Source organism: Cetorhinus maximus, chromosome 1, assembly GCF_964194155.1.
Source record: "Cetorhinus maximus chromosome 1, sCetMax3.hap1.1, whole genome shotgun sequence".
Lineage (NCBI taxonomy): Eukaryota > Metazoa > Chordata > Chondrichthyes > Lamniformes > Cetorhinidae > Cetorhinus > Cetorhinus maximus.
Window position 1 is genome coordinate 16721829 of NC_135879.1, and position 25655 is coordinate 16747483.

The following is a 25655-nucleotide window of genomic DNA, read 5'->3' on the forward strand; positions in this document are numbered from 1 at the left end:
TCCTCGAGGAGCAGGCAGGACATCAGGAGGTGCTGGTTCCCCAGGATGGGAGGAGGAGGCCCCCCTACATGACGAAACGTGCCTGGGAGGAGGTGGCAGGAGTGGTGAGCTCCCACGACGTGGTGCAGAGCACCTGGATCCAGTGTCGCAAGCGCTTCAACAACTTGTTGCACTCTGGAAGGGTGAGGAGAATGTTGGCATTGGTCACTTAACCCAGCAGGTAGGCTTTCCCCCACTGCTAAACCCCCCCCCCCCCCACCCCCCCCCCCCCCCCCCCCACCAACCCCAATTCTGAGTGTGTGACTGCATTGAATCATTGACGATATGTGCCCTTTGCTGGGAGGGCCAGCAGATATTGCCCATGCCGAGGTCACCCTGAGAGGGTGGTGAAGAGATGGGTTCCGCGCCCGCAGCATGTGGTACACTGAGTTCCACATGACTGTTTTGGGGGCAACCTGGAGGAGCTGAACCTGGGCGCTGTGCTTGAACTGCAGGACATGTCCAAGTCAGGGTGATGAGATGCTGGGAGGGGAGCTTCAAGGTGGTGTGGCAACGAACCATCTGCTGCCCTCTGCACTCCACGTGCTTGTGTCTCCTTGTTATGGAAGGATATACCGTGTGATGCCTAATGTGATGTAGGCAGCATGTGGCCAAGGCGGGGTTGGGGGTGGGGTGGGGAACAGGCCTGGCATCTTTGTGTGAGTGTTCGGCAGCAGCGGGGTGAGGAGGCACTGGAGCCCTGATATGTCCCACTCTGGTTGGGGTGGGCCGTGCGCGAAGAGAGTCCAGGTACAAGTTGCACTAATCAATGCTCTTCTCTCATTTTCAGGAGAAGAATGCTCATAACGCGGCAGAGTGTGTGAGGACTGGCGGCGGCCAGGCGCAGTTAGCCATTCTCAGCTGGTTTGAGCAGGAGGCCCTGGATTTGGAGAGGTGCCATGCGCCCAGTTCCACTGGTGTCGGTGAGGTTGGGGTACCACGGCCAGGTAATGTATGCCCAGCAGTGAGGTCAGCATTGTTCTCCCAACAGCCATCACAATGCTAAATGTTAAGTGATTTAAATTTTGCAACATGGCTTGACCATTAGTGATGGAAGGGTGAGCGCATAATGATCCGGGGGACAGGGATGCACTTTGTCATTGTCTCCACATTAACTGATCCAATGTTCTTCCTTTCAGCATCAGTGGAGCAGGGCCGGGAGGAGGAGCAGCAGAGGCCCCCTTTCACACTGGAGGGGCCTGAAGTCACGGACTCACCAGCATCACACCATCTCTGCCAGGCAGGCACCAGCACAGATACTAGCATCTCGGTGTGAGTAAGAACATCGGCCTGGGCACAGCGGTGAGGGCACTTCACAGTCGCTAGGGGAGCTGGCAGAGACAGAGAGTGCCCATGGCGCCAGCAGTCTGAGGACTGCAGGGGACCAGGCACATGCCCTGTCGGTGCCTGATGATGAGCCTCTGGAGTTGTTCGCGACGCAGCAGGGGCAGGAAATGCAGCCGGGTGTGCGGGAGCATCTGGGGAAGATACATGAGGCTATGCTTGGCTTTGTCTCCATGATGGAGGAGTCTACGCAGACGATCACCAAAGCAGTGAGCCACATGTCCGAGCGCCATGCATCCTCCATGGAGAGAGTGGTGACTCTCTGGAGAGGCTCCTCCAGGAGACCCATCAAGGCTTCCTGGGGATGCGCTCTGACCAGCAAGCCCTCACAGCGGCATTGACCTCAGCTGGTCAGTGCCAATGTGGGAGATGGTCTGGGCACCAAGTTTCCCAGCTCAGTGCCCATCCATCTACGGTGAGCAGGGATGTCCAAACCGACCTCACGTCAGCACAGCAGCTGCCTGTCGTCTCTGCGGGCACCTCTCAGGGCGCTCCGGATGAGGGCGGCAGCTCCTCCGCCCCTCTCCCAGTGACCTTTGAATTGGAACGCCATTGTTATTTTTTTGGCTTAAGTTTCTTTGCTTGTGATATTAAATTCAGACATGTGACCATGACTGAGGGTGCCTCTTTTCTTCTGCATGTGTATGGTTTCCAAAAATGTTATGAGTGCTTTGTGGGACATTCAGCTTTATTAACAAGGCCCTTAGTTACTGCTCCCAACCTGGCAGATTTGGCACTTAGGTGTCGAGTATGGAGCCTACAGCCCAGGCTAGTCCTGGAGGTCCATCTGTGGTGTGCTAGCTGAAGATTCATTGGATTAAAGCCTCCCGGGTGTCCCTGCCTCCTGCAGTATGCCTGGGTCAGCATCTACCTCCTCAGCATTTCCCTGTGCGTGCTCATCCTCAGATACACTGTTGGATTCATCGTGTGCAGCCGCAGCCACTGCGTCTACATCTTCATCGTCCATTGCATGCCCCCCTTTCCAGAGCAAGATTGTGGGGAGGGCAGCATGCAACCACTATCACCGACACACATATCCTGAGTGGTCCAGGCATCGGAAGCGCACCTTGAGAAGACCGATGGTTCTCTCCACCACAGCCCTTGTGGAGGCGTGGCTCCTATTGTACCGCTGCTCAGCTTCTGTTCTTGGATGGTGAAGAGGTGTCATGAGCCACCTTCTGAGGGGATAGCCCTTGTCACCTAACAGTCATCCATCAAACCGGGCTGGAGCACTGAAGAGCCTCAGCATCTGGGAGTGTCTGAGGATGTAAGCATCGTGGGAGCTGCCTGAGTACTTTGCACAGACTTGTAGAATCAGCATCCTGTGATCACACACTATCTGCACGTTCATGGAGTGGAAGCCCTTCCTGTTGACGAAGGCACCGGGCTCACCTGCTGGCACCTTGATGGCCACATGTGTACAGTCTATAGCACCCTGGACACGGGGGAAGCTAGCAATGGCCGTGAAGCCTCTGGCTCGCTCTGTCTGGCTTGCCTGGTCCCAATGGAAGTGGATGAAGGTCAATGCACGCCTGAACAGAGCGTCTGTAACCTGCTTGACACAAGTGTGGACAGCTGATTGGGAAACACCGCAAAAATCACCCACCGAGCCCTGGAAGGAACCAGGGGCATGGAAGTTGAGGGCAGCTGCGACCTTCAGAGCCACTGGCATGGGATGTCCACCCACACAGTTCATGGAGATCTCAGGCCCAATCATCTGACAGATATAGTTGATTGTCTCCTTTGAGAGACGGAGCCTCCTTCGGCACTGCACCTCAGACACATTGAGGTAGCTGCTTTGCCGCCTGTATACCCTGGCAGCAGGATAGTGGCGGAGGAGGTGCCTCCAGTGGAGAGTTCAGCTCCCATTCCCAGGCTAAGGGAAGGCTTCCTGAAACCTGCAGGCCCAAAAAATATTCCTCACTGCAGAGTGCTGACCTGAAGGTTAAGAGTCCAGACCAAACAGCTGGTATGTGTTTTGAAGTATTGCAGATCACACAGGCAAGTATCAGTAACTTAGAAAAATCAATATTTGAGAGAGCAAACTCGCGACCCCAGTGAGCCCTCTTATCCCGCCCGTGGATAAGGTTTATACAAATGTGTCCTACCCGCCTGCCCATTGCACCTGTGCGCTGACCTGAAGATTTCACGGGCGCCGATAGATCAGCATCAATTGGTGAGTCAAGGGCCTGAAGTGGCCTGTTAATTAATGGCGGGTGCGCAGTGGATATCATCGCGCGCCCGCCCAACGAAATATCGCGATGGTGCGCAGTGACATCGGGACGCTCGCCCAACGTCACTGCGCGTCACTTTACTCGTGGACGTGCGGGACCCCCCCCCCCCACACGCCAACCGGAAAACTCTGCCCCTTAAGTATTTGAATATTTGACTAGCATCTCTCTTAATCCCTCTCTTCTCATGTGAACAATCCTATTTCTTCAAACTCTACTCAAAGCTCTGCTGCCTTACCATGAATATCAGTTTGCTTACTCTTTTCCTGCAGTGTATCCAATACCAGGATAACTTTACTGTGGTGCAGTGACCAGAAATACCTGCAGTGCTTCTGGTGTGATCATACCAGCTCTGCACAGTCTCATTATCATCTCCTGGGATTTGTGCTCCATCCCTCTGGCTATACATGTCCAGATTAGCTTGCCTTACTGCTGATGTCAGAATTTTTTGCAAAGGCAGTGGTCCTGCCCACCAGCTGAAAGGTCAGGGGCAAGCCCACCTCCGCTGTCTGGAAGCCATGATTGTTTTTTTTGTGGACGTCAGGCATTTAACTGCCTGAGGTTGTGGCTTCTGCCCCCCATGTGGGAGGATGTCCGCTCGCTGCCGACCAAACAGATGGCGGCTGCCAGTTTTCCATTCCCATCAGCGCCTCTGGGAGTAGTGGCCACTGCTGGAACTGCAGCCGGTCCCCAAAGATGAACAGCGATAGAAGCCAGATAAACAGGTAGTGGGATGGCCTCGCCAGGGTCAGTCAGGCCAACAGAGACAGGAAAGCGCAATAGTTTCAGTGCCCCCCCCAGCCCCCAATTTTACACCACCCACCCCCACACGACCCCCAACCTGGTAGCTAACTCCCCGGTGGAGAAATGCATAAAATTCTGACCCTCCTGGTTTCAGTAAGGTATTCATGACTGGACATTGCTTCACCTTCCTCCTGCTAGGAGCATGCTTCTTCCTCATTTGCGCTCAACGACAATGAAGACAGAACTTGCATTTATTTAGTAGCTTTCATGACTTCAGGACTTCCCAGACTGCTTTAAAGCCAATGGACTTTTTGAATAAAAGCAGAGAGACTTGTATTTATAGAGCGCGTTTCATGACCACCGAACAGCTCAAGATGCTTTACAGCCAATGAAGTACTTTTGAAATGTAGTCACTGTTGAAATGCAGCCACCAATTTACCAATTTGCATGCAACATTATCCCACAAATGCCAATGTGATAATGGATAGATAATCTGTTTTTAGTGATCTAGAGATCTCGGTGACTGCAGTCACTTTGTCAGCCATTTCCATCTACACAGCTCATAACTCCGTTTTCACAGGAGGTCACGTGCCAATGTCTCCAAAAGTCCAGGCTGAGGGGCAGCAATGTTGCCCACATTTCCCCCTCTTAACCAGTGAACAATTGGGACCTTTTTTTTTCATACATTTAGGTGCTACGTAAAAGCAAGTTGCAATGTTGCTGTAATTATTTTTTTTCTGCCACCACAAATCATAAGTTGCACCCCTTTAAAAGCTGCTGCCTTCATATTTTGTACCAAGTGCTCTAGAGGTCAAGCTCTCTAGGAATGCTATTCATGTGCAATAATCTATCCAAATTAGAAGGGGATAGTCTAGTCATAAAATTTGGCGCAACCTGCTCTATCAGCTGCCAGCTGTTGTCAGCTCAACCCCATTTCTGCCACATCTCGCAAAATCAGGCTTACATATATTTTCCTTTGTTGGGGATTGCAAAATAAGCCTTTGCATTATAGAATAAAACTTAAGCTCATAAGTGATGGCCGACCATGTTACCTCATGAAGGCTTGACACACTAGAATGAAGCTCCTTCTTGTCTCTGGTGTTTGAATGGAGGTGTTACAACTTTCCAAAGAGGCTTATGCTTCATAAATGGTTCTTTTCCATTGGAATTTTTAAGTAACTTAAATTGATGCTAGAATTGTAATGATGGGCACATTTCAGTGGACTTAGAAAGTTCTGGAAAAACAAATGGACTTCTGGTTAGTCTCAGTAGACACGTCTCGGTCTTTCCTTTCTGAGTCGATGCTAGCATATGCATCCAGACTTTGCAAACACTCACATTCCAAACAGTGGCGGGCTGGACTCAAACCGAAACAGGTGTGAGTCGTTTACACATTGGTCTAGACTGGTGCAATCATTTATTGTTTTGCAAGTCGCACATAAGGGAGAAGAGGTGGCTGATTTGCAGTGGAAGAAAAATCCTGCAGGTCTTGCGAGAGGAAAAGAAAGTTCTAATCAAAAACACATTGCAGCTGCAAAAAATCTGAACAGGAAAATGTCAAATTTACATGCGATGCAGAAACTCAGGAGCCAGGTCAGCAAACCTGGCAAAAGTGGAAAGCTGAATGCCCCTATAAGATATAGGAGCAGGAGTAGGCCATTCAGCCCCTCGAGCCTGCTCCGCCTTTCAATAAGATAATGGCTGATCTGATTGCGGCCTTAATTCCATTTTCTTGCCTGCTCCCCTCCCCCCCCCATAACCTTTGAATCCCTTGTAGATCAAAAATCTAATCCATGATCCTTCATTCAGCTAAAGAGGGGACCTGGCCTCGTTGGATTCAGAGACTTATTTTTAAATTAATTCATAGGATGCAGCATTTATTTCCCATCCCTAATTGCCCTTTGAGAAGTTGGTGATGATCTGCTTCCTTGAATACAACTGAGTGGTTCGCTAGGCCATTAGACAGTTAAGAGTCAACCACACTGATGTGGGTCTGGAGTCACCTACAGGCCAGACCAGGTACAATTGGCAGATTTCCTTCTCTAAAGGGAATTAGTGAACCAGTTGGGGGATTCTTATGGAAATCTGGTCGTTTCATGGTCACCATTTCTGATGCTATCTTTTTAATCCAATTTTTTAATTAATTTAATTGAATCTAAAATCCCAAACTGCCATGGTAGGATTTGAACACCTGGACAGAATTTTCTCAGACATACCTGCAACACAGCGTCATGGACTCTTCTACTATCAGGGACCAATTTAAGCATGGACGACTAAACTTAAGGCCCTCAATTTCCTCAAACTTTAAGGCAGAGAGGAAGCTAATATATTGAGGAAATTTGGGATCTAAGCAATGGAATAAGGCACTTGTACACTTTGTGCAAAAGTTTGCAAATTTTTGGAAACCTTAGAAAGCTCACTAAATTCAGCAATCTATCAATCTTCTTTTCTGATTCAGCAAGGGAGAATCATGGATGGTGGGGTTACAACCTGTGAAGACGCCACTGCTGATGTGCGCAAAATGTCCTTCAATATAATATCAAGGTTGAGTATTAGCACAAGGAAATAAGGATCTATGTTGGAAGCTTTCATTTGGAAAGTTAGGTACAGTTTAGTACCTTTAATCCAATGTAGATTATGCTGGTGGGAGATGCTGATCATTCGAAGGATTTAAATCAGCCTTGACAAGATGGCTTATCAAAGATGCTAATCACGTTAGTTTGTGGTCTTGTAGGTGTGGAATTTAAAGTTCCAGGATGTCTGGGAAATGGAATTTAAAAATTGTTTCAGTTCAAACCCCCTTTGAGTTTTGGTTGCGTTTCCAGTTCCTAAGAACTGTGATTAACACTTGACAGCACACATAAATTCTGCACCTGGTTCCACATCCTATTTTCATAAAACTGGCTGACCTTCCTAATCCCTGTCAAGAAAAAAAAGACCTTGTCATGTGACAGTATACAAATCTCGCATGCGGTCTTCAAGTTGTTGTGCAGCATTCTTTTGACATGTAGAGGTTTCTAAGAGAAATATATCCTATTCTGAAATGTCTCCTTACGTTGAGATTTGTCCGGTATGAAAGAACATCGAGTTAGGTAGATGTGACCACACTTGGAAAACGCTCCAGTAAGCAACTGGATTTGTTGATTCATAAAATCAACAAATTCTAAACCACCTCAAACATTGCTCATCATTAAATAATTCACAAATACATGAAGTCCTACCCAAGCAACAAATCTAAAATGGAGCAGTGTCCCGGTGAATTATCTGTTTTATTCTGGTATTTCCTTTCCCTTTCAATAGAAGATTAGTTAGTTACTGAATTTCCATTGTAAATCGGGTGGAAAATTTCAGGAAAATTAGGTGGAGATGATCAGGATCACATCCCTGAACTCCAGTTCCCTCCCACGACCCAACCCAGGAGGCCGCTGGTTGGCCTTATGCTGTACCATTGAGTGGATGCCATCCATTTTCCTTGATTACCACTATCGTGACAAGATCCAGGGATCGGTAGCAGAGGGATAACAGTATGCCCATTGGGTAGTGATGCCAAACCCCTTCATTTGCTAATTGAACTCTTTGGAATGCTTCTTCCCCATTTAAATGGTCTCCCTCCTCAACTGGTGCTGCAGTGAGTGAAATCTGGAGCTTGCACTCACTCAGGATGTAGATGAGGAGTGAGTGGCAGACTGAAGTCCTCACATGGGAGGGTAGGTGGGTGAGTGAGAGCCTGGCGTCCTCACTGTCCCAGTAGTTTGGATGGATGGGTGGCAATTTGGGGTCCTCACTCACAAGGTGGGGTAGGTGATGAGTAAGTGATGGTAGTTTGATATAAAACTGAATGCACATGTTATGAAAATATTAAAATGAACAAGCATCAAATCCCTGAACCTCGATGACCAGCAAAGAATGTGATACTAAGCCGTTCAGAAGATTCCTGTTCTGTCAACCATACAGGGCTTATCCAACTAAGGAAATTCAGACATGATTCATATTCCATTGTTATCCAAATATCTTTACTGGAAAGAACATGGCTGTATGTGTGTGGTCTCTCTCTCAATCTCTCTCTCTATAATATTTGTGTATCTACATGTCCATGTGTGTTAGGGTGTGCCTGTCTAGATTCATCTGTGTACATATTTGTGTCTGTGCATGTGCCTATGTGTGCCTGAGTGTGTAAATGTATCCATGTGTCTCTTTGTAAATTTTACAGCTTTACAGCACAATGGCCATTCAGTCCATCATATCTATGGCTGTTCTTTGTTGGAGCAATCCAAACCCAATCCCATTGCGGTACTCTCTCCCCATAGCCTGGTGTTTTCCTCTGCTTCAAATATTTATGCAATTTTTATTGTAAAAGATGCAATAGTCACCACCTCAACCACTCCCTGGGCCATATCATGTTTCAACAGCCGAATGCATAAAGAAATTTATTGTAATCTCTCTTCACTCTCTTAGTGACAGCTTTAAATTGATGCCCATCAACATCCTGGGGGTTATCATTAACCACAAACTGAACTGGACTAGCCATACAAATACTGTGGCTACAAGAGCAAGTCAGAGGTTAGGAATCCTGCGACGAGTAACTCACCTCCTGACTCCCCAAAGCCTGTCCACCACCTACAAGGCACAAGTGAGGAGTGTGATGGAATACTCTGCACTTGCCTGGATGAGTGCAGCTCCAACAACACTCAAGAAGCTCGACACCATCCAGGACAAAGCAATCCACTTGATTGGCACCCCCTCCACAAACATTCACTCCCTCCACCACCAAAGCACAGCGGTAGCAGTGTGTACCATCTACAAGATGCACTGCAGGAACTCACCAAGGCTCCTTAGACAGCAACTTTCAAATCCAAGGCCGCTACCTCCTAGAAGGACAAGGGCAGCAGACGCATGGGAACACCACCACCTGGAAGTTCCCCTCCAAGCCACTCACCATCCTGACTTGGAAATATATCGCCGTTCCTTCACTATCGCTGGGTCAAAACCCTGGAACCCCCTCCCTAACAGCAATGTGGTTGTACCTACACCACATGGACTGCAGCAATTCAAGAAGGCAGCTCACCACCACCTTATCAAGGGCAATTAAGGAGATGCAATAAATGCTGGCCTAGCCAGCGACGCTCTTATCCCATGAATGAATTTTTTAAAAATCCCCTCATTACTAATTCCCCAAGCAGATGAGATGGTTCTTGTCACTCTGTCAAATTATTCCATAATTTTAAAAAGCTCAATTAGGCTTAATTTAGGCTTGGGCTTCTCTGCTCTATGGAAGTAGTCTACTGATGCACTTAAGTGAAAACTAGATAAGCACGTAAGGGAGGAAAGATTAGAAGGATACGCTGATGGGGTTAGATGAAGAAGAGTATGAAGAGGCTTGTGTTGAGCATAAACACTGGTGTTATATTCCAGAAAGCCAGCTGGTGAAGGATAGAACTAGACCCAATCTTTACACATTTATATTTATTTACGTAGTTACATATTTTGAACATATATCTCTTATCAACAATCACAGTTTTAGACTATGTCTATTTACAAGAGCTCAAATGAATTCCCAGTTGATGCCCACCATTTACACACAATTAACTACAAGCATAGACCTTTAGGGCCAAATGGCCTTTGTTTTATGCTGTAAATACTTTGTAATAGTCATAAGTTAGCTAAAGGTTTCCATTACAACATGAAAAACACCTCAACATGACAACACCGCATTCAGACAGAAACAAAATCCTGCATATGCTAGAAACCTGAAAGAAAAATAGAAATTGCTGGAAGTACTCAGCAGGTCAGGCAGCATCTGTGGAGAAAGAAACAGAGTTAACATTTCAAGTTGATGACCTTTCATCAGAACTGGTAAAAATTAGAAATGTAATAGGTTTTAACCAAGCGAAAGACAGGAGGGTGGAAACAAGAACCAAAGGGAAGGTCCGTGATAGGGTGGAAGAGAAGAGAGATTAAATACCTAAAGGGTTGGTGGTGCAGGGCCAAAGGGAGTGGGACAAGTAACGAAATAAAAGATGTGTCTAGACGAGGTGTGAATGGCAGGGTGATAAACAACTGCTGCCCAAAAGCAAAGAAAGAGAACAACAGGAAACCCAAAACCTGCAAAGAAAAAAGGAACAAAATGCAGGCAGTTATTACAATCAGAAATTGCTGAACTTAATGTTGAGTTTGGAAGGCTGGAATAGGCTGAATTGAAAGTTGAGGCGCTGTTCCTCAAGCTTGTGTTGGGCTTCATTGGAACATTGCAGGACAGTGTGAGAGTAAGGCAGAGAATTAAATGAAAGCTCAGGATCACACGCTTGCAGACTGAATGGAGGTGGTCCGCAAAGTGTTCACTCGGTCTGCAATCCTTAATAGAACGATGTGCATTGAGGCAGCCAACTAGGAGGCCACCACTGAGTATATTGCTCTGCTAGTTTCAGTCTTGGCGAGTGCAGGTGTGGAGCCACATTTGGTCCCAATATCAGAATCCCAAAGCTAGAGGCAAAGTCCAGCCCGTTAACTCGGTTGCTCTCTCCACAGATGTTGCCCATGCATTTGCAGCATTTTCTGTTGTTAGCACTGCATTCAGAGTCGTTTAGTGGACCTTCAAGCAAATTTGCTCAACAGAATATTCCAAGATTCACTGTCAAGGTTACAAGAATTAATGTCACTGAGATGTTACAAAGCAGAAATAAGCTGGGGAAACATTAATTACTGTAAAAAATAAATTACCACGCTGAATTTATAAACAATATTGGTCACAAGAGAAAAAAATGTCTCTAAATTACATGAAGAATGCAGTCAAGCAAATGTCTAACATGTTCGTCTGAATGAGTTTCCTGATGGGTGTTTTAGAATGAGGTGTTAACCTGTTTAAAATAAATGAGTTAACACCCGGTAAAACAGCAGAGATGAATTCGACTAATGTGCTTATCAGTAACTATTTCCTTATCCTTAATTCTGCTTTCCCCTACTTTGCTTTATCCTGGGCATTGGTAAAGTGAGAGTTCTAAAAAATCGCTCCTAATAAGGAGGAGACTGGGTTAGTAAGAGCCGGCACATGTGGTGTCGGCATTAACAGCTGCTTTCCTGTCTCTTCGCTAGTGTTCAATAACAATCTGTTGCAGTGCACAGCTCTCAACCCAGCAGCTGTTCCAGCTGCACTGTACCATTTCCTATCAATCCAAGCAGTCGGAACCAGAGCCAGCAAGCAAAGCTCCACTCACCACTTCTCTTGTCTGTGCAACTCTGTCCCTTGTACCTAGACACTTAGCGCAGAATGGTGCCAATTTTAACTCGCCAAACTCGGCGTTAAGGAGGAGGTAATACAGAGAAACCTTTGTCTCTGTGAACTGCATAGTTGAGTACCACTGAGCCTTGGTGCCAAACGTAAAGTTTAAATCAATGATCCTATTCATTTGCATACTTGTCAAAAATTGCTAACAAAGAAAGAAAGGACTTTTAAATGGCGCTATATAAACACAACCTCAGGGTGTCGCAGAACACTTTTTACAGTTGATGAAGTGCTTTCCAAGTGTAAGTGACTGTTGGAATGTAGGGAAGCATGTTAATTTGCACACAGTACAATCCCACATACAGAAATAGTTAATGATCGGTCAGTCCATTTTCAATGACCCTGGTTGAAGGATAAATGCACGACTGTGCACATCTTCGGATAATGGGATCTTTCAGGTCCACCTGAGAGAATTAGATGGGCCTCCTTTCAATATCTCAGCTGGAAAGCTAGCACCCCTGTCAGTGCAGCACCCCCTCAGTACTACACTCAACTGTCAGCCTAGATGGTGTGTTCAGGTGTGTCGAGAGAGGCTTGGCTTCATGGCTGAGAGCACCACCACTGAATTTAGAATTTACCTCTCACTGAGGCATCAGTGCTAACAGCATTTTTCAAACAAACAGCAAGTAAGCAATAAAAATGGAGATAACTGAGTTGCCAGGGATTTCCAGGTTAGATTGCCAGGGCTTGGGGGTCATATGACCTTTGGGCTGCAAGTTGAAAGCTTTCTGTAAGTGAAAATGAAATATGTCATGGCACCAGCTAACTGAACATTCTCTGCAAGAGGAATTTCTAAACCTTGCAAAAATACAGTTTTCAACAATAAATCATAGTTTAGGTGCTGAACTATGCAACAGCAGTGGAGCTGTTATCCACTGAATCAACAGTTTGTACCATACCTCAAGCTTAATGACCAGTCCTGTGTGTAGTTAACTTACCAGTTGCAGGCTGGTACAAAGTAATCTTTTAACTTAGCAAAAATGCCTTAGTGACTGTAGTGCTGTGAGATATCTGGCACAGTAGAAACAGGAAGTAGAACGTTTGTCACATTTTATGGGGGATTTTATACCATAAATGATTTCTACATGACTTTTCTACTGTTAGTGGCATATACTCCCAACTCATGCACATGTATGAAGTTGCATATGTGGTGAACAATTATCTTGATTATCATTAAAAGAAAGCGGATTCAGATGTTCAGCATAAAGTTATATGAGGTTTATTTAGCGGACGATCACAGGGGCTATTTTGTAGTCAAGCCCCTGTACCTATTGCTCAATATATATATATGGCTTTCCTGAAATTGCAGAAGAACAAGCATAAATGAACATGAGGATGGCTAAAGGACCTATTCTCCTGGCCCTAGCACTCCAGGGGTATCTGTACAAGAGGCCTAGCACACCAGAAGATTGGATGGAGCCCCACGACATTGGGTCTCTGCTCCCACAGTGCTCCCTTGTGACCTTTCTTTATGAATTTTCTACGCGGCCTGCCAGAAACCCACAACAGAAACAAGCGCTGGAAAGTAAGTTGTTTGATTTCAAACCATTTATGACGTCAGGGACGCCATGCAAAGGTTCATTCCGGGGCCCTACATTTTACTAGGTAATGATACAAATTGCATTTTGCTGCATCTATCAAGACTGCTGACTGGCTCAGGTGTAATTATACGGATTGTGCAGCCCTGAAGCCACCCCAAATAATGTCATGATGACCTGTGACCTGATTCCCTGCTTCAATGATGGTCATAGGTCCTGTGCAAGTTGCTGGCTATGTTTTCTCATAATCCAAGATGGAGGAGATAGACTCATTTGATAGGTAGATATTGAACTTATTTTGTTCTTACTCTTTGTCCATAATAGCATCAGACAATCCCACCATTTTGACTTTCCATTGTCATGAAAAACCGCATAGACATCTGAATAAACATCATTAGTACTGCCTGTCATACCTATTGTACCACCTTCAAAGCCTTTGGTTCCCTCTAACAAGAAATGGAATTTACACACTTTCATTCACTAGTGCCAACTCATTTGTTGAGTTGACATCACCATCTTGTCAGTGCCCTGCTAACATTTTCCAGCACAGTGCTTTCCCTTCCTAACTGGGTGTGATTTGCAAATAGCTAATTAATTTAATGATTCTTCTAAAGTGGTATCCCAGAAGCAAGAATAGCGCTAAGGGATGACAGCTAATATTTCTGGTCAGACTCTTGAACTCACAGTTATTCCCAATCTCTGTGAGCACCACACCCAGATGGACTGGCCTCAGGCTACAGCTCTCCCACTGCTGCAGCTGAAGCTTGCCACTGCCTGATATCAGATTTCTGTCCGGTCAAGGATGGACTCTAGCTGCATTGGAAGCAAAATGACCTAGAGACACAATTTCAACGTGCACCGTCTGTTCCAACACTCCCCATCTCCATGTTTCTGTCACGGACAGTGTTTGTGTGTTTCCTCTTACTGCCAGTGATCAGTATGTTTGTGGAATAAAGGTATGTTTTTCTTACCCTTGGAGTGTGTGGGTGTCCCAATTAAATGATTCAGCAGCATGTTTTTATGAGTTTTAAAATAAAGAACCTTATTTATTATCACACACTTACCAGAAATATTGCAACGTTTCACTCACTCATCTCTCACACACACTTACTCATCTCTCACACACACCCAAAGATTAGATACAGATGAAGGTAATATACTATTACAACTTACAATTATTTCAGTCTCTTTCATGGCAGGCCTGTGGTTTCTTAGCAATTGATGCTTTATTTGAAGTGAAGAAGGTTTTATAAAGCAAAGGCTTCTCAGCAGTCTGTGAGGTTTCTTGTAGTTGTATTTATAAAAGTTGGTTCCAAGGTGAACTATAATAAGAACAGGCTGGGAAGTCCTTCTCTCAGGTGGGATCTTCCACTTTCAAGGTAGTGATGTTTATTACCTTGGCTGCTTGAGTGATTTGCAGCTAATTCAATAGTTTTTAGTGGAACTCCCCGGTGAAGGCAGATTCTTGCTGGTTTTAAAAGCAGACAACAAAACAGTTTCCTCATCATGTGGTTTATATAAATTCAAAGTCCTTTTTCAAAAAAAAGGGTGGTGTTTTTGTTGGTTTCAATCATCCTGTGTTGTCATTTGACACCTTGAGAGTTTGAGACAGCCAGTGTCTTTGCACTTGAATGATCCTTTCAATTGATAATACCCTTTTGAATTAGTTTCAGAAAAAAGCATTGATTCAACATCAGTCTGGAATGTTCCTTTTGTTCCCTCTTGAGACAGAGGTGTGGTTTCAATCCACAAAAGAAGCCAGGTGATCCTTGGCTGGCCTTCTTTTGCAGCCTTTTGTGGTCAGTCTTAAAATGCAAAAATTAGTTTGAAGTTCAGAATATACTGGGGCATGACACTTTTATACCACTCTGTCAAGTTGACCTGAGGGTGACAGAGCTCATAACAGGAGTGGAAAAGAATGATATTCATTATTACCATGGTGGCTGGAGTGACCTCCTCTATAAGCCAGTCCATTGAGGTGACAATGCTGATGGAAGCCCATAGCGCAAACAGTTTGGGCATTACTGAGGAACTAAGAATAAGATTATTATTGACCCTGGAATTGCTACCCACTACAAAGTTGTCTGTATGTTTTCGAATCTATGAAATGAGGCCCCACACATATGGGATGTGGACTTTTTAAAAATTCTTTCACGGGATGTAGACGCCACTGGCTAGGTCAGCATTTATTGCCCATCGCTAATTGCACTTGAGAAGGTGGTGGTGAGCCGCCTTCTTGAGCCACTGAGACTGCTACTAGGAAGGGCGTTCTGGAATTTTGATCCAGCAATAATGAAGGAACGGCGATATAGTTTAGGATTGTGTGTGGCTTGGAGGGGCACTGCATGTGGTGGCGTTTCTACTGCAGTGTGAAAATGACCTCTACCACCTAGAATGAGAAGGGCAGCAGATGTATGAACTGCAGTGGTTCAAGAAGGTGGCTCACCACCACTTTCTCAAAAGCAATTAGGGATGGGCAACAAATGCTGACCTAGCCAGTGACACCAAAAACAATCTATTTTTCGTGAAGCTGGTTGATAAATATTGGCCAGGGCACCGGGAGAACCACACTGTTCTTCTAAATAGTACCATGTAATCCTTTACATCCACCGGGAGAAGCCTCACTTTAACATCTCGCCTGATAGACAGCAGCTCCAACAGTTCAGCTCCTGATTTGCATGTGCAAAGGAGCAAACACTCATTTCAGTAAGGGGCCTGGAATGCCTGGAAAGGCCCCTTTACCAAAATATGGTAACCCCTAACACAGATGCACATAAGGCAGAGGATGTCACATCTCTAACCTGGTCCAACCATACTTCAGCATAGAATTTACTTGTTAACACCAAGGCACGAGGGATCTATGGAAGCAATGGTATAAAGGTTCATCAGGGAGCCCCATGGAGAAATATAAGTGAGGACTATTTCAAGTTAAACCTCAACTATAAGACGAAGGGATGTAGATAGAAGCTGGTAAATTGTAAGTTCAGGACTGATGTTAGGAAGCATTTCATACAAAGAATAGTCTCTGGCTTGGGAGAGTGGAGGCTAAAACTCTAGATCCATTCAAGGGGTAGTTCAATACTGTGATGGAGAATTGTAAGAGCCAATGGAGGAAAGAACTAGACAGGCCAAATGTCCTCGTCATCATCATGGACTTATATAAGACAATGAACCAATGTTAACGTTTTCACTTTATTCCTGTCTTTACAGAAAGTGGGTTGCGATGAGATACTGGGCTCCAACAAAGTGATGGACAAATGTGGTGTTTGCGGTGGTGACAACACCACATGTAAAGTAATATCTGGAATCTTCAAGCAAACCATTATGTCAGTAGGGTATCACAAGATTCTCGAAATTCCCGAAGGAGCTACACAAATTAATGTCACCGAAATGATGAAAAGCAGAAATTACCTGGGTAAGTACTAACTTCCATATAAATTCACTGAGTTTGACTTACAGACAGAATTATGTGGACATTTTGGAAAAAAGCAAGGACCTGGAAATTCTGCAGGGCTTCTCCCAATCTCAAGCTACTGGAGACCATGAGCAGGACAGCCGTTTATGTTGTTTCTGCAGAGGCCCCACAGATTTCCTGCCAAAGCTATGGGGTAGGAAATCGGGAGGATCTCTGGAGAATTTGAGGACCAGGACGTTTCTTTTTGTTAAAAGCCCTAACCGTCCCTATTTTCTTAAATAAAGAGTTTGAGGTGGTACACTGACAGACATGGCCACAATCCAATCAAGTTGCTAGGGTACTTGCTTGGTGCCAAATATTTCAGCCTGAGAGTAGTTGAGAAGGTAGAAAAGAATTGAGTCCATGAAACCCAAGCCTGAATGCAAATTAGCAACATGCATTCTTTGACTTAACTCAGGGATACTTGTAATTAATTGACTGATTGCTCTGGGCACTTTACACCGTCTCTTTATGCTGAAGTGGGTATTAATGGATAATTGTCAAAGCTGCTGGAGACCTACCAAGACCATTTTTAAAAGCATTATGTGACAGAAGAGGATAGTTTTTAAATATATGCAATATAATATCCTGATGTCAACATTTAGATAATTCTCGTTGAAATAAATGCTATTTTTTATCCAATCAAGTAGTTATTTTTCAAATCGTTCTCTGCTCCCATACATATAATTGAAGCAAGGGGGCTATCTTCTGAGCTCATGGACACAATCTTGCCCTTGTCAGGCGGGCTCAGCGAGGGCGGGTGGGGCGGTCGGGAAGCCGACTGCCGTCCGTGATCGGGGCCAGAAGGCAATTTCACGCTGGCGGGCCAGTTAAGGATCGCCCAGCGTGAAACGTGAGCAGCAGCGCTCAGCACTGCCTGTACGGGTGGGCCGTGGGGGGGTGAGGAAGCGGGACCAGTGCAAACTTTGCACATGCCATAATCTCCCTGAGGCACAGAGCTGCCTTAGGGAGAAAAAGCATTTACAAAAAAAAAATAAAGAAACAAATAAGGTAATAAAATACATTCCCTCATGTGACTCTGTCACATGAGCAGGGACATGTTATTAATTAAATTTAAAAATTTTTATTTCATTTTTATTTGCTTTAGGAAACTTCATGAGGTTTACTAAAAAGCGCAAAAATCTGCTTGGCCTTTTTGCCTGCCTGCCAACCGTAAGGTTGGATGGGCAGCGGAAAATTTAATTTAATAGCCTTGTTAATGGCTTTAACGGGCCTTTTAATTGTCAGCGGGCGCGCTACCGACTCCGGCATGCGCCCGCTGAACAAAGTATCGCGTGGCTCCGCGTTGGCGTCGGGGCGCTCACCCAAAGTCAACGCGTGTCATTTTACGCTCGAGCAGCGCCCACCCGCCGAGCTAAAGATTTACCCCACGCGATTAACATTTTTACCAGCTGACTGCCCATATCGGGAAATCACAGGCACTCTGCCAACAATTTTCAATTCAAAGTCACCCCTCACAGGTAAGTAAATTCACTAAAATCTACAGAATGAACAATACTATTCAAATGGGCAGCGTAGATCATAACAATAAGAAAACAAGTAAATTTTAATTTAAAACAAAGTGTAACAGAAAGAAATAAAGGTGACAAGAGGATTATAGGGGAAAAAGGAAATGAAGCTAAGCACACATAAAGGGGCTGAAATTGGTCCACGGCAGTAGTGGAAAATAAGCTGATAGCGGATGGCAATGTACAATGCAACCAATTTCCTTATCTATTGACTAAAATAGGCGCTGTGTAAATTGGGTGTTGTGTAAAATGGGCATTGTGTAAAACAAGCACTGTGTAACATGAGAGTGTGAGCAAGATGACCAGAAAGCCCCAAGAAGCTTCCTCCAGTCTCACCATCTGCCATTTTCTGCACTCTTCCTCTGGCCTCAGTTGCCTTCTCCTCTATTGATGTGAGCTTGTGGGTTGATGATGGTCCTTCTCTAGATCTGTGGAGCTCCCCCTGTTGGAGTGTGTTAGTATTGAACCTGTTGAAGGCCTGCGAAGGTGTCTCTGGCAGCTTAGCCTGGTGTGTGCAGTGAGAGGAAGAAGCAGCAGATGTTGGGAAGTGTACACATCAAGAGTGAGAGCAGGAGCAGGTGCAGAGAGTGCAAGTGAAAGAAGGAGATGCATTGAAATGTGCTCCTCTGATTGGAGGAGAGAGATGGCAAGTGAGGTGGCAAGGCTGGCACAGTAGAGTGGGGGAGTCCTAGACTGATTGTGGAGGGCTGTGCAGAACGTAAGAAAGCTGTGTATGAACATCCTACCTAGGTTGCTGCGATCATTGAATTTTGTCCTACTAGTGACAAATCTGTGGAGTCAGGCTCCAGGAGTTCACATGTTTGGAAGCATACGTAAATTCACTTAATGGATATGGTGCTCTTGGGTCAAACATCTGCATCCTGACCACAATTCTTTGTATTTGCAAAGAGCAATCTTTAAAGACTTACAATACAGGAGAACAATTGGCATTACATGGTATGTTTCAACACTAATGATGTGGTAAACTTGAGTGCTTGCTTGTGAAAGTGTTAATGTTTAGTACAAGCTTCTCAACCTGTGTATAGCTTGCCCCTGTATCATTCACTAAACATGATGGATTTGCAAAGGATTGCCGTTGATGATGTTCGTTGACTGCATCCAGAAGAGTCGGCATGTTTTTGTTGGACTGTGGACATGGTATGCGGTCAATAACCAAGACGTTAATCCCGTCGTCTGAACGCCTTGTCTAGGTCACCAATAAACAACGGCTCGCATTTGGTGCAAATACACACGAGTCCTTAAGTTCCAAGACGACTCTTCCAATAACTTAAATTACTTTCGAAAGTCTGTCATCATATTCTTCTTTGGATGGGTGCCACTCTATTATGTCATCCCTTGATGAGTCACCTTCAGTGTATTCATATATAATGTGAATGGTTTTGTGATACACTTTCTGAATTGGAGTAAAATCAAGGGGAAGCTGTAAGCATCTGCACCTCCCAAAAGGAGTATTGAACATGCATAACTTAGAACTTAGGTCATCCAATTTCACTTGCCAGAAACCATAGGAGGCATCTAACTTGCTAAAATATTCTACTTACATGCCATAAATTTCTAATGTGCTGGAAAATTATAATCTGCTATTTTAATAGCCTTATTACATTTCTGGGATCCAAGTACATTTGCAATTTATCATTCTTTTTGCCACAATTGCTAACACGTTTGCTTATTCATTTATTTTCTTCATGGCGTTTAAGTGCTTCATTCTGTCAAGCTCCATTTTGCTGCTACACAGAATGTGATTTTCTGCATGGATGGATCACTGGGCAACATGTTGAGCAGCTGAGGTCCAGTGTTGACCTGGCAAACAATCCAATCCTTCAAACAGATCTTTGTATCTTGTAGATCTTCTATGACATGTCTCAATTTTAACAGGGGGCCAGTTTTCAGTAGGTGAGTGTTGGTGTCAGTCCAAAACTGACCTACTACAGCAAAAAGTAAGGGGCTTGTGGTAATTCACTCTTGAGGGCACTTTAAATGTCATGGACAGATTTACCACCCTTTTTTGGTGGGAAGTCGGTGGGGAAGTGGCATGAAATCGCACAGTGCAAAGGTTAGCAAGTAGGTGCGCAAGATCAGATGGCGGGCCATTCTACCAGGGTTTCAGTGATTGGGGGTGGAGTGAGGGGCAGGTTCTATCAGGGGTGATCTAAAATTTCTTCCTGGCCCCACAAGAAAAGAAAAAAATGTGTTTGAACTTACAGTTTTGGGACTCTTCTGACCTCAATCAATTAGACCTGCCAGGAAAGCCATTGCCATTTCCTGTTTAGGCCCCCTCGTTAAAATTTCGGTCAAGTCCGATGGGCATCATCGGGACCTGACATACATCTAATAAAAAAAGGACCCTGCCTGCATTGTGCCCGCCTTGGAAACTAGTTAAAATATAAACCTGTCAAATCCTGATGGTTTCATGGCAGCTGAATAACTGGGGCAATTTTAACTGACAACACTCCTAGTTTCTGCTGGGAGGATAGGGTGATAAACGCTTTGAGCCTTTTAATGTCAGTCCACATTTCAGAAAGTGCCATTGCTCACAAGCACCTTGACCCTCAGTGGAGTAAAGCATCTTTTGGCATCACAACAAATGGCTAGTCATATTGGTTGTTATATTTGACATTGTCACCACACTTTACATTCACAGGTGTAACAATGGTTCCAGGGATGAGAAACTTCAGCTATGAGGATAGATTGGAGACACTGGGACTGTTTTCCTTGGAAAGGAGAAGGCTGAGACGAGACTTGATAGAAGTTTTCAAAATGATGAGGGGGCTGGACAGAGTAGATAGGGAGAAGCTGTTCCCACTTATAAAAGGATCAAGAATGAGAAGGTACAGATTTAAAGTGATTTGCAAAAGAAGCAAATGTGATGTGAACAAAAACTTTTTCACACAACGAGTGGTTCGGAAGGCACTGCCTGGGAGTGTGGTGGAGGCAGGTTCAATCGAGGCATTCAAGAGGGCATTAGATGATTATTTGAATAGAAACAAGGTGCAGGGGTGTGGGGAAAAGGCAGGCAATGGCACTAGGTCATAATGCTCATTTGGAGAGCCGGTGCAGGCACGATGGGCCGAATGGCCCCCTTCTGTGCCGTTAAGATTCTGTGATTTCGCGCAGTAATTCATCACTTTTACCTTAGGGTTAGGGTTACCTCAGGGTTAGCTTGTTGTGATTTAACAGTAAGACTTTCCATTAATAAGTTTGTGGCACATATGCACATCTTGTCGGGATGGGGGATATCAAGGGAGGCTTGTTGCAAAGCACGCAGCAGCTTCTTCAACTGGCTACACTGAGGTTATTCAAGAATTTTGCCCTGATGAAACTCCCTGGCCAGATTTGGGGTTTGAAAAGGAAGTAAATGAGGGTGGGAATCAGCTCTCCCACATTCTCCATAGCTTGCTTTTGAAAATCAACTTCAGTATAAAATGATGGCAACTCCAAACCCACTAACTCCTCTCCAGAACAGAAATATTTAGAGGTTTTTGTCCCTGAGTTCTGACTGAGAGTCAAATTCTATTTTTTGGCCTTTTGTTTTGCTTTTGTTGCTTAATTTAGATGCATGTTTTGCATTTGAAAGTTTAATTTTGCATTTCACATTTCGTTTTCCGCCACTGTCCATTCATGGCCATTTTACTGTGATTTGAAACACTGATGTTGAAATTTTTTCTAATTTTTGAAAAGATTCCCAGTGATTTGCAGGTTAGGTAGAAGATGCAGACCTCTTTTCTATTTAACTGCACAAGGCTCTTTTTTAACTTGGTGTTTTTTTTTTAAATTTCTGTCCACCTTTTCACATGTACCAATTCTGACCGAGTAGTGTTGCTTTTCGGAGTGTCTACAGATTCTTTGAAGTCCGTGACTGAATGAAAATGTAACATTTGGCTGGACTTTACGGGCTACCCATGGGTGAAAAGCAGGTGGGTGGACCCCTAAGGTAGGGCACTGTACCGTCTGCAACATGCCCGCTGCTAGCCTGCCAACTCCCTCCATGATTTTATGAGCGGTGGGGGAAGAGTTGGGTGGGCCCGCCTGCCCGTGGCCCAGCTGAGGTCCCTAAGTGGGAAATTAATGCCCCCTTAAGGTCCACATTCTGCCGCCGCTCAGATTTAACAGGTGGCGGGAGAGGCCTACGGCCCAACGCGCTGCCCGACAGGTTTGTTCCTGCGGGCTGCTGGCCAGTGAAAGTTCAGGGGTAGCGCTTCCTTTCCTGGTGCCCGATGCCAATCGGAGGCCCACCCCAGCTGTTTTCCTTCCCTGCACCCACCCTCCTGTCCAACATGCTCCCCCACCCCAGTCAACCTCTTGCCAGGGCCAGCCTGCCCGGCCCCAAGCGAGATCCCGGACTTACCTGGAAGCCCAGCCCCATCACTGAGTGCCTTCTCCTTGACCTAGCTGCAGTACCGGCAGTTACCATCACCAACAGAGGTGCTGCTGGCGCTATAGAGCCACAGACCTCCGATTGACCAAGTGGGACCTGCTCCTGAAGAGGGCTGGAAGTCTTGCCTCATAATAATTAAAAATCCGTCATCCAAATATAATCCCACCAATTATTAGAAAGAAAAATCTTGCAATTATATAGCGCCTTTCATGACTTCAGAACAAACCAAAATGCTTCACAATCAACGAAGTACTTTTGAAAAGCAGCCTCTGTTGAGTTTACGAAATGTAGCATTGAATTTGCGCACATCAAGGTGAAAACTAATAAGAGATAAATGGCCAGATAATCTATTTCTTGATGATAAAAGCAAAATACTGTGGATGCTGGAAATCTGAAGCAAAAACAAAAATAGCTGGAAAAACTTAGCAGGTCTGACAGCATCTGTGGAGAGAAAGACAGAGTTAACGTTTCGAGTCCATATGACTCTTCTTCAGAACTAAAGAGAAGTAAAAATGTGGTGAAATATATACTGTTTAAGGGGGATGGGACAGGCGAAGCTGGATAGAAGGCCAGTGATGGATGGAGGCAAAGGAGAGATTGTAAAAGATGTCATAAACAAAAGGTAGAAGGGGTGTTGATGGTGGTGATACTGGCTAAAGGAGGTGCTAATGGTGACATTAAGAGCAGCAAGTGGAATGAGCAAGTGACGGACCCTAGTGGGGGTGGGGTGGGGGAAGGGACGGTGTGGGGAAAAAGTTCGAAATAGGCTAAAAGGTGGGGATAAAACAATGAATGGAAATAAATTTTAAAAATAATAATAGAAGTAGGTGGGAAAAATATATATATATATAAAAATTAAAAAATAAGTATTTGAAAAAAGGGGATCAAAAAAGTTGAGGATGGAGGAGAGAGTTCATGATCTGAAATTGTTGAACTCAATGTTAAGTCTGGAAGGATGTAAAGTGCCTAATCGGAAGATGAGGTGCTGTCCTCCAGTTTGCGTTGAGCTTCAATGGAACAGCTTCACCAGTCCCACCCCCCTTAAACAGTATATATTTCACCACATTTTTACTTCTCTTTAGTTCTGAAGAAGAGTCATACGGACTCGAAATGTTAACTCTGTCTTTCTCTCCACAGATGCTGTCAGACCTGCTGAGTTTTTCCAGCAATTTTTGTTTTTGTTTTGATGATGTTGCCTGAAAGATAAATATTGGCTACAAAATCACAAAAAATCCTCTGTTGTTCTTCGATTACTGCCAGTGGGTTTTTTATATCCACCTGAAAGTGCAGATGAGGTCTGAGTTTGATGGCACATCTGAAAGGTGACGTCATGTTTTTATAATGATATAAAGGCACCAATTGCTCATAAGGAATTGTGTAAACATGTTGTGGGTTTGTTTATTAAGATTAGGCACATGGGAACATATATACAAAGGTAGAAAGCTTGAAGATATCAGCATCAGAGCTGTCTGTGCTGTTCACAGACCAAAGTGAAACTGAGACTGGATCACATGACACACTTCCCTTCTAGTGATGGCATGTTGCTATCTCTTAAATGCATATCACAGCAGATGGCACCTCCAGCAGTGCAGAATTCCCTCACTACATTTTTTTTGCTGGCATTTATTGCCCATCATTAATTGCCCTTTTCAGAAGGCTTTTAACAGTCAACCACATTGCTGTGGGTCTGGAGTCACATGTAGGCCAGGCCAGGTAAGGATGGCAGATTTACCTAAAGGACATTAGTGAACCAGTTGGGTTTTTATGACCATTGACAATGATTTCACAGTCATCATTAGACTTTTAATTCCGGATTTTTATTTAATTCAAATTTCACCATCTGCCATGGTGGGATTCGGACCCAGGTCCCCAGAATATTACCCTGGGTCCCTAGAACACTAGTCCAGTGACAATACCACTATGCCACCACCTCCCATTAATGCAAATGTCCCCTTACTGCATGCACGTGTCAGCCTAGATTATGTGCTCAAGTTCTGGTATGGGACTTGAAAGCACTATCTTCTGCCTCAGTGACTAGACAGCTGCCACCAAGCCAAGGCGACAATCTTACTAAGGTTTTAATACATTTTTTACTTCAGCGTCTGCAAACAATCTCCATCTTCAGCCTTCTGCTTGAGGGGCCTGGATTAAACTTGTTGGATAATTTGCTCATTCTCCTACTGTAGTAATTATCGTTTTGATAAACGTAGGACTGTAGCTTTAAGAATAATCCTATGCTGCAAGACCACATGACCTGTGTAAACCAATGAGTTAGCCGTGCAGCGAACCTCTAGCGGAGAGTTCTCCTTTAGTTATGGAGTCAGACGCACACATGTAGTTGCTGCTGCAGTCTTGTAAATAAAGTTCACTGTTTCCACCAAGAAACGTTGCCTGGAAAATCAACTCTCTGAGACCCAGGCCAGAATTTTCCGCTCGTCGGGTGGGTGTGCGCTCAACCCAAATGAGCGTAAAATGACATGTGATGATGTCAGGCGAGCGTCCCGATATTTCGGTCAGCAGGCACACACGGGAGTCGGCAGTGTGCCCACTGACAATTAACAGGCGTATTAAGGCCATTAAAGCACCAACTGAATTAAATTTTTCGCTGCCCGTCCAACCTTATGGTGCCTCAGGGAGCTTTCCCTGCGCGCACCCGCGCTCATGTGCAAACTTGCATGCTTTCCCTCCTCCCCCCTACCCACACAGACAACACGCATTTCACCCGGTCAGGCCCCGAGCGTGGGCGGCGCTTGGCTTCCCGACCGCTCCCGCTCGCCCCCGCCAAGCCTGACCAACGGGGGCAAAATTCTGCCCCGACTGACTGCTATGGGTGTGCCTTTAACATGGATCCACAAAATTGATTTGAAACATTGATATTTACTGAAGTTCGAGCAGATCTTTGGATTGATTCCACGATCTAGCTGTCCCAGCAGGGATCAACATTTGCCTGTGATTCATGTTTCCTACGTGCAGCACTTGCACAGGGAGTGCCAGATTGCATTTCCAGCCTTCATATCATGACAGATCTGAGGCTGATAAGTGGATTGAGCAATGAAAAACCCAACACATCCTAGAGAATGTTAGCACTACCATATTTAGCC

At 45.0% G+C, this 25655-nt stretch overlaps 1 protein-coding gene across 1 annotated transcript in view; it reads left to right on the top strand.

The window, feature by feature from the left end:
• Window positions 1–25655, top strand: part of LOC144675000 (thrombospondin type-1 domain-containing protein 4-like) — a 187474-nt gene that overhangs the window by 103319 nt on the left and 58500 nt on the right. Inside the window, exon 2 of the mRNA XM_078536095.1 lies at window positions 16386–16590. Within this exon, the coding sequence (XP_078392221.1) occupies window positions 16386–16590 (205 nt within the window). The remainder of the gene's footprint in view (window positions 1–16385; window positions 16591–25655) is intronic.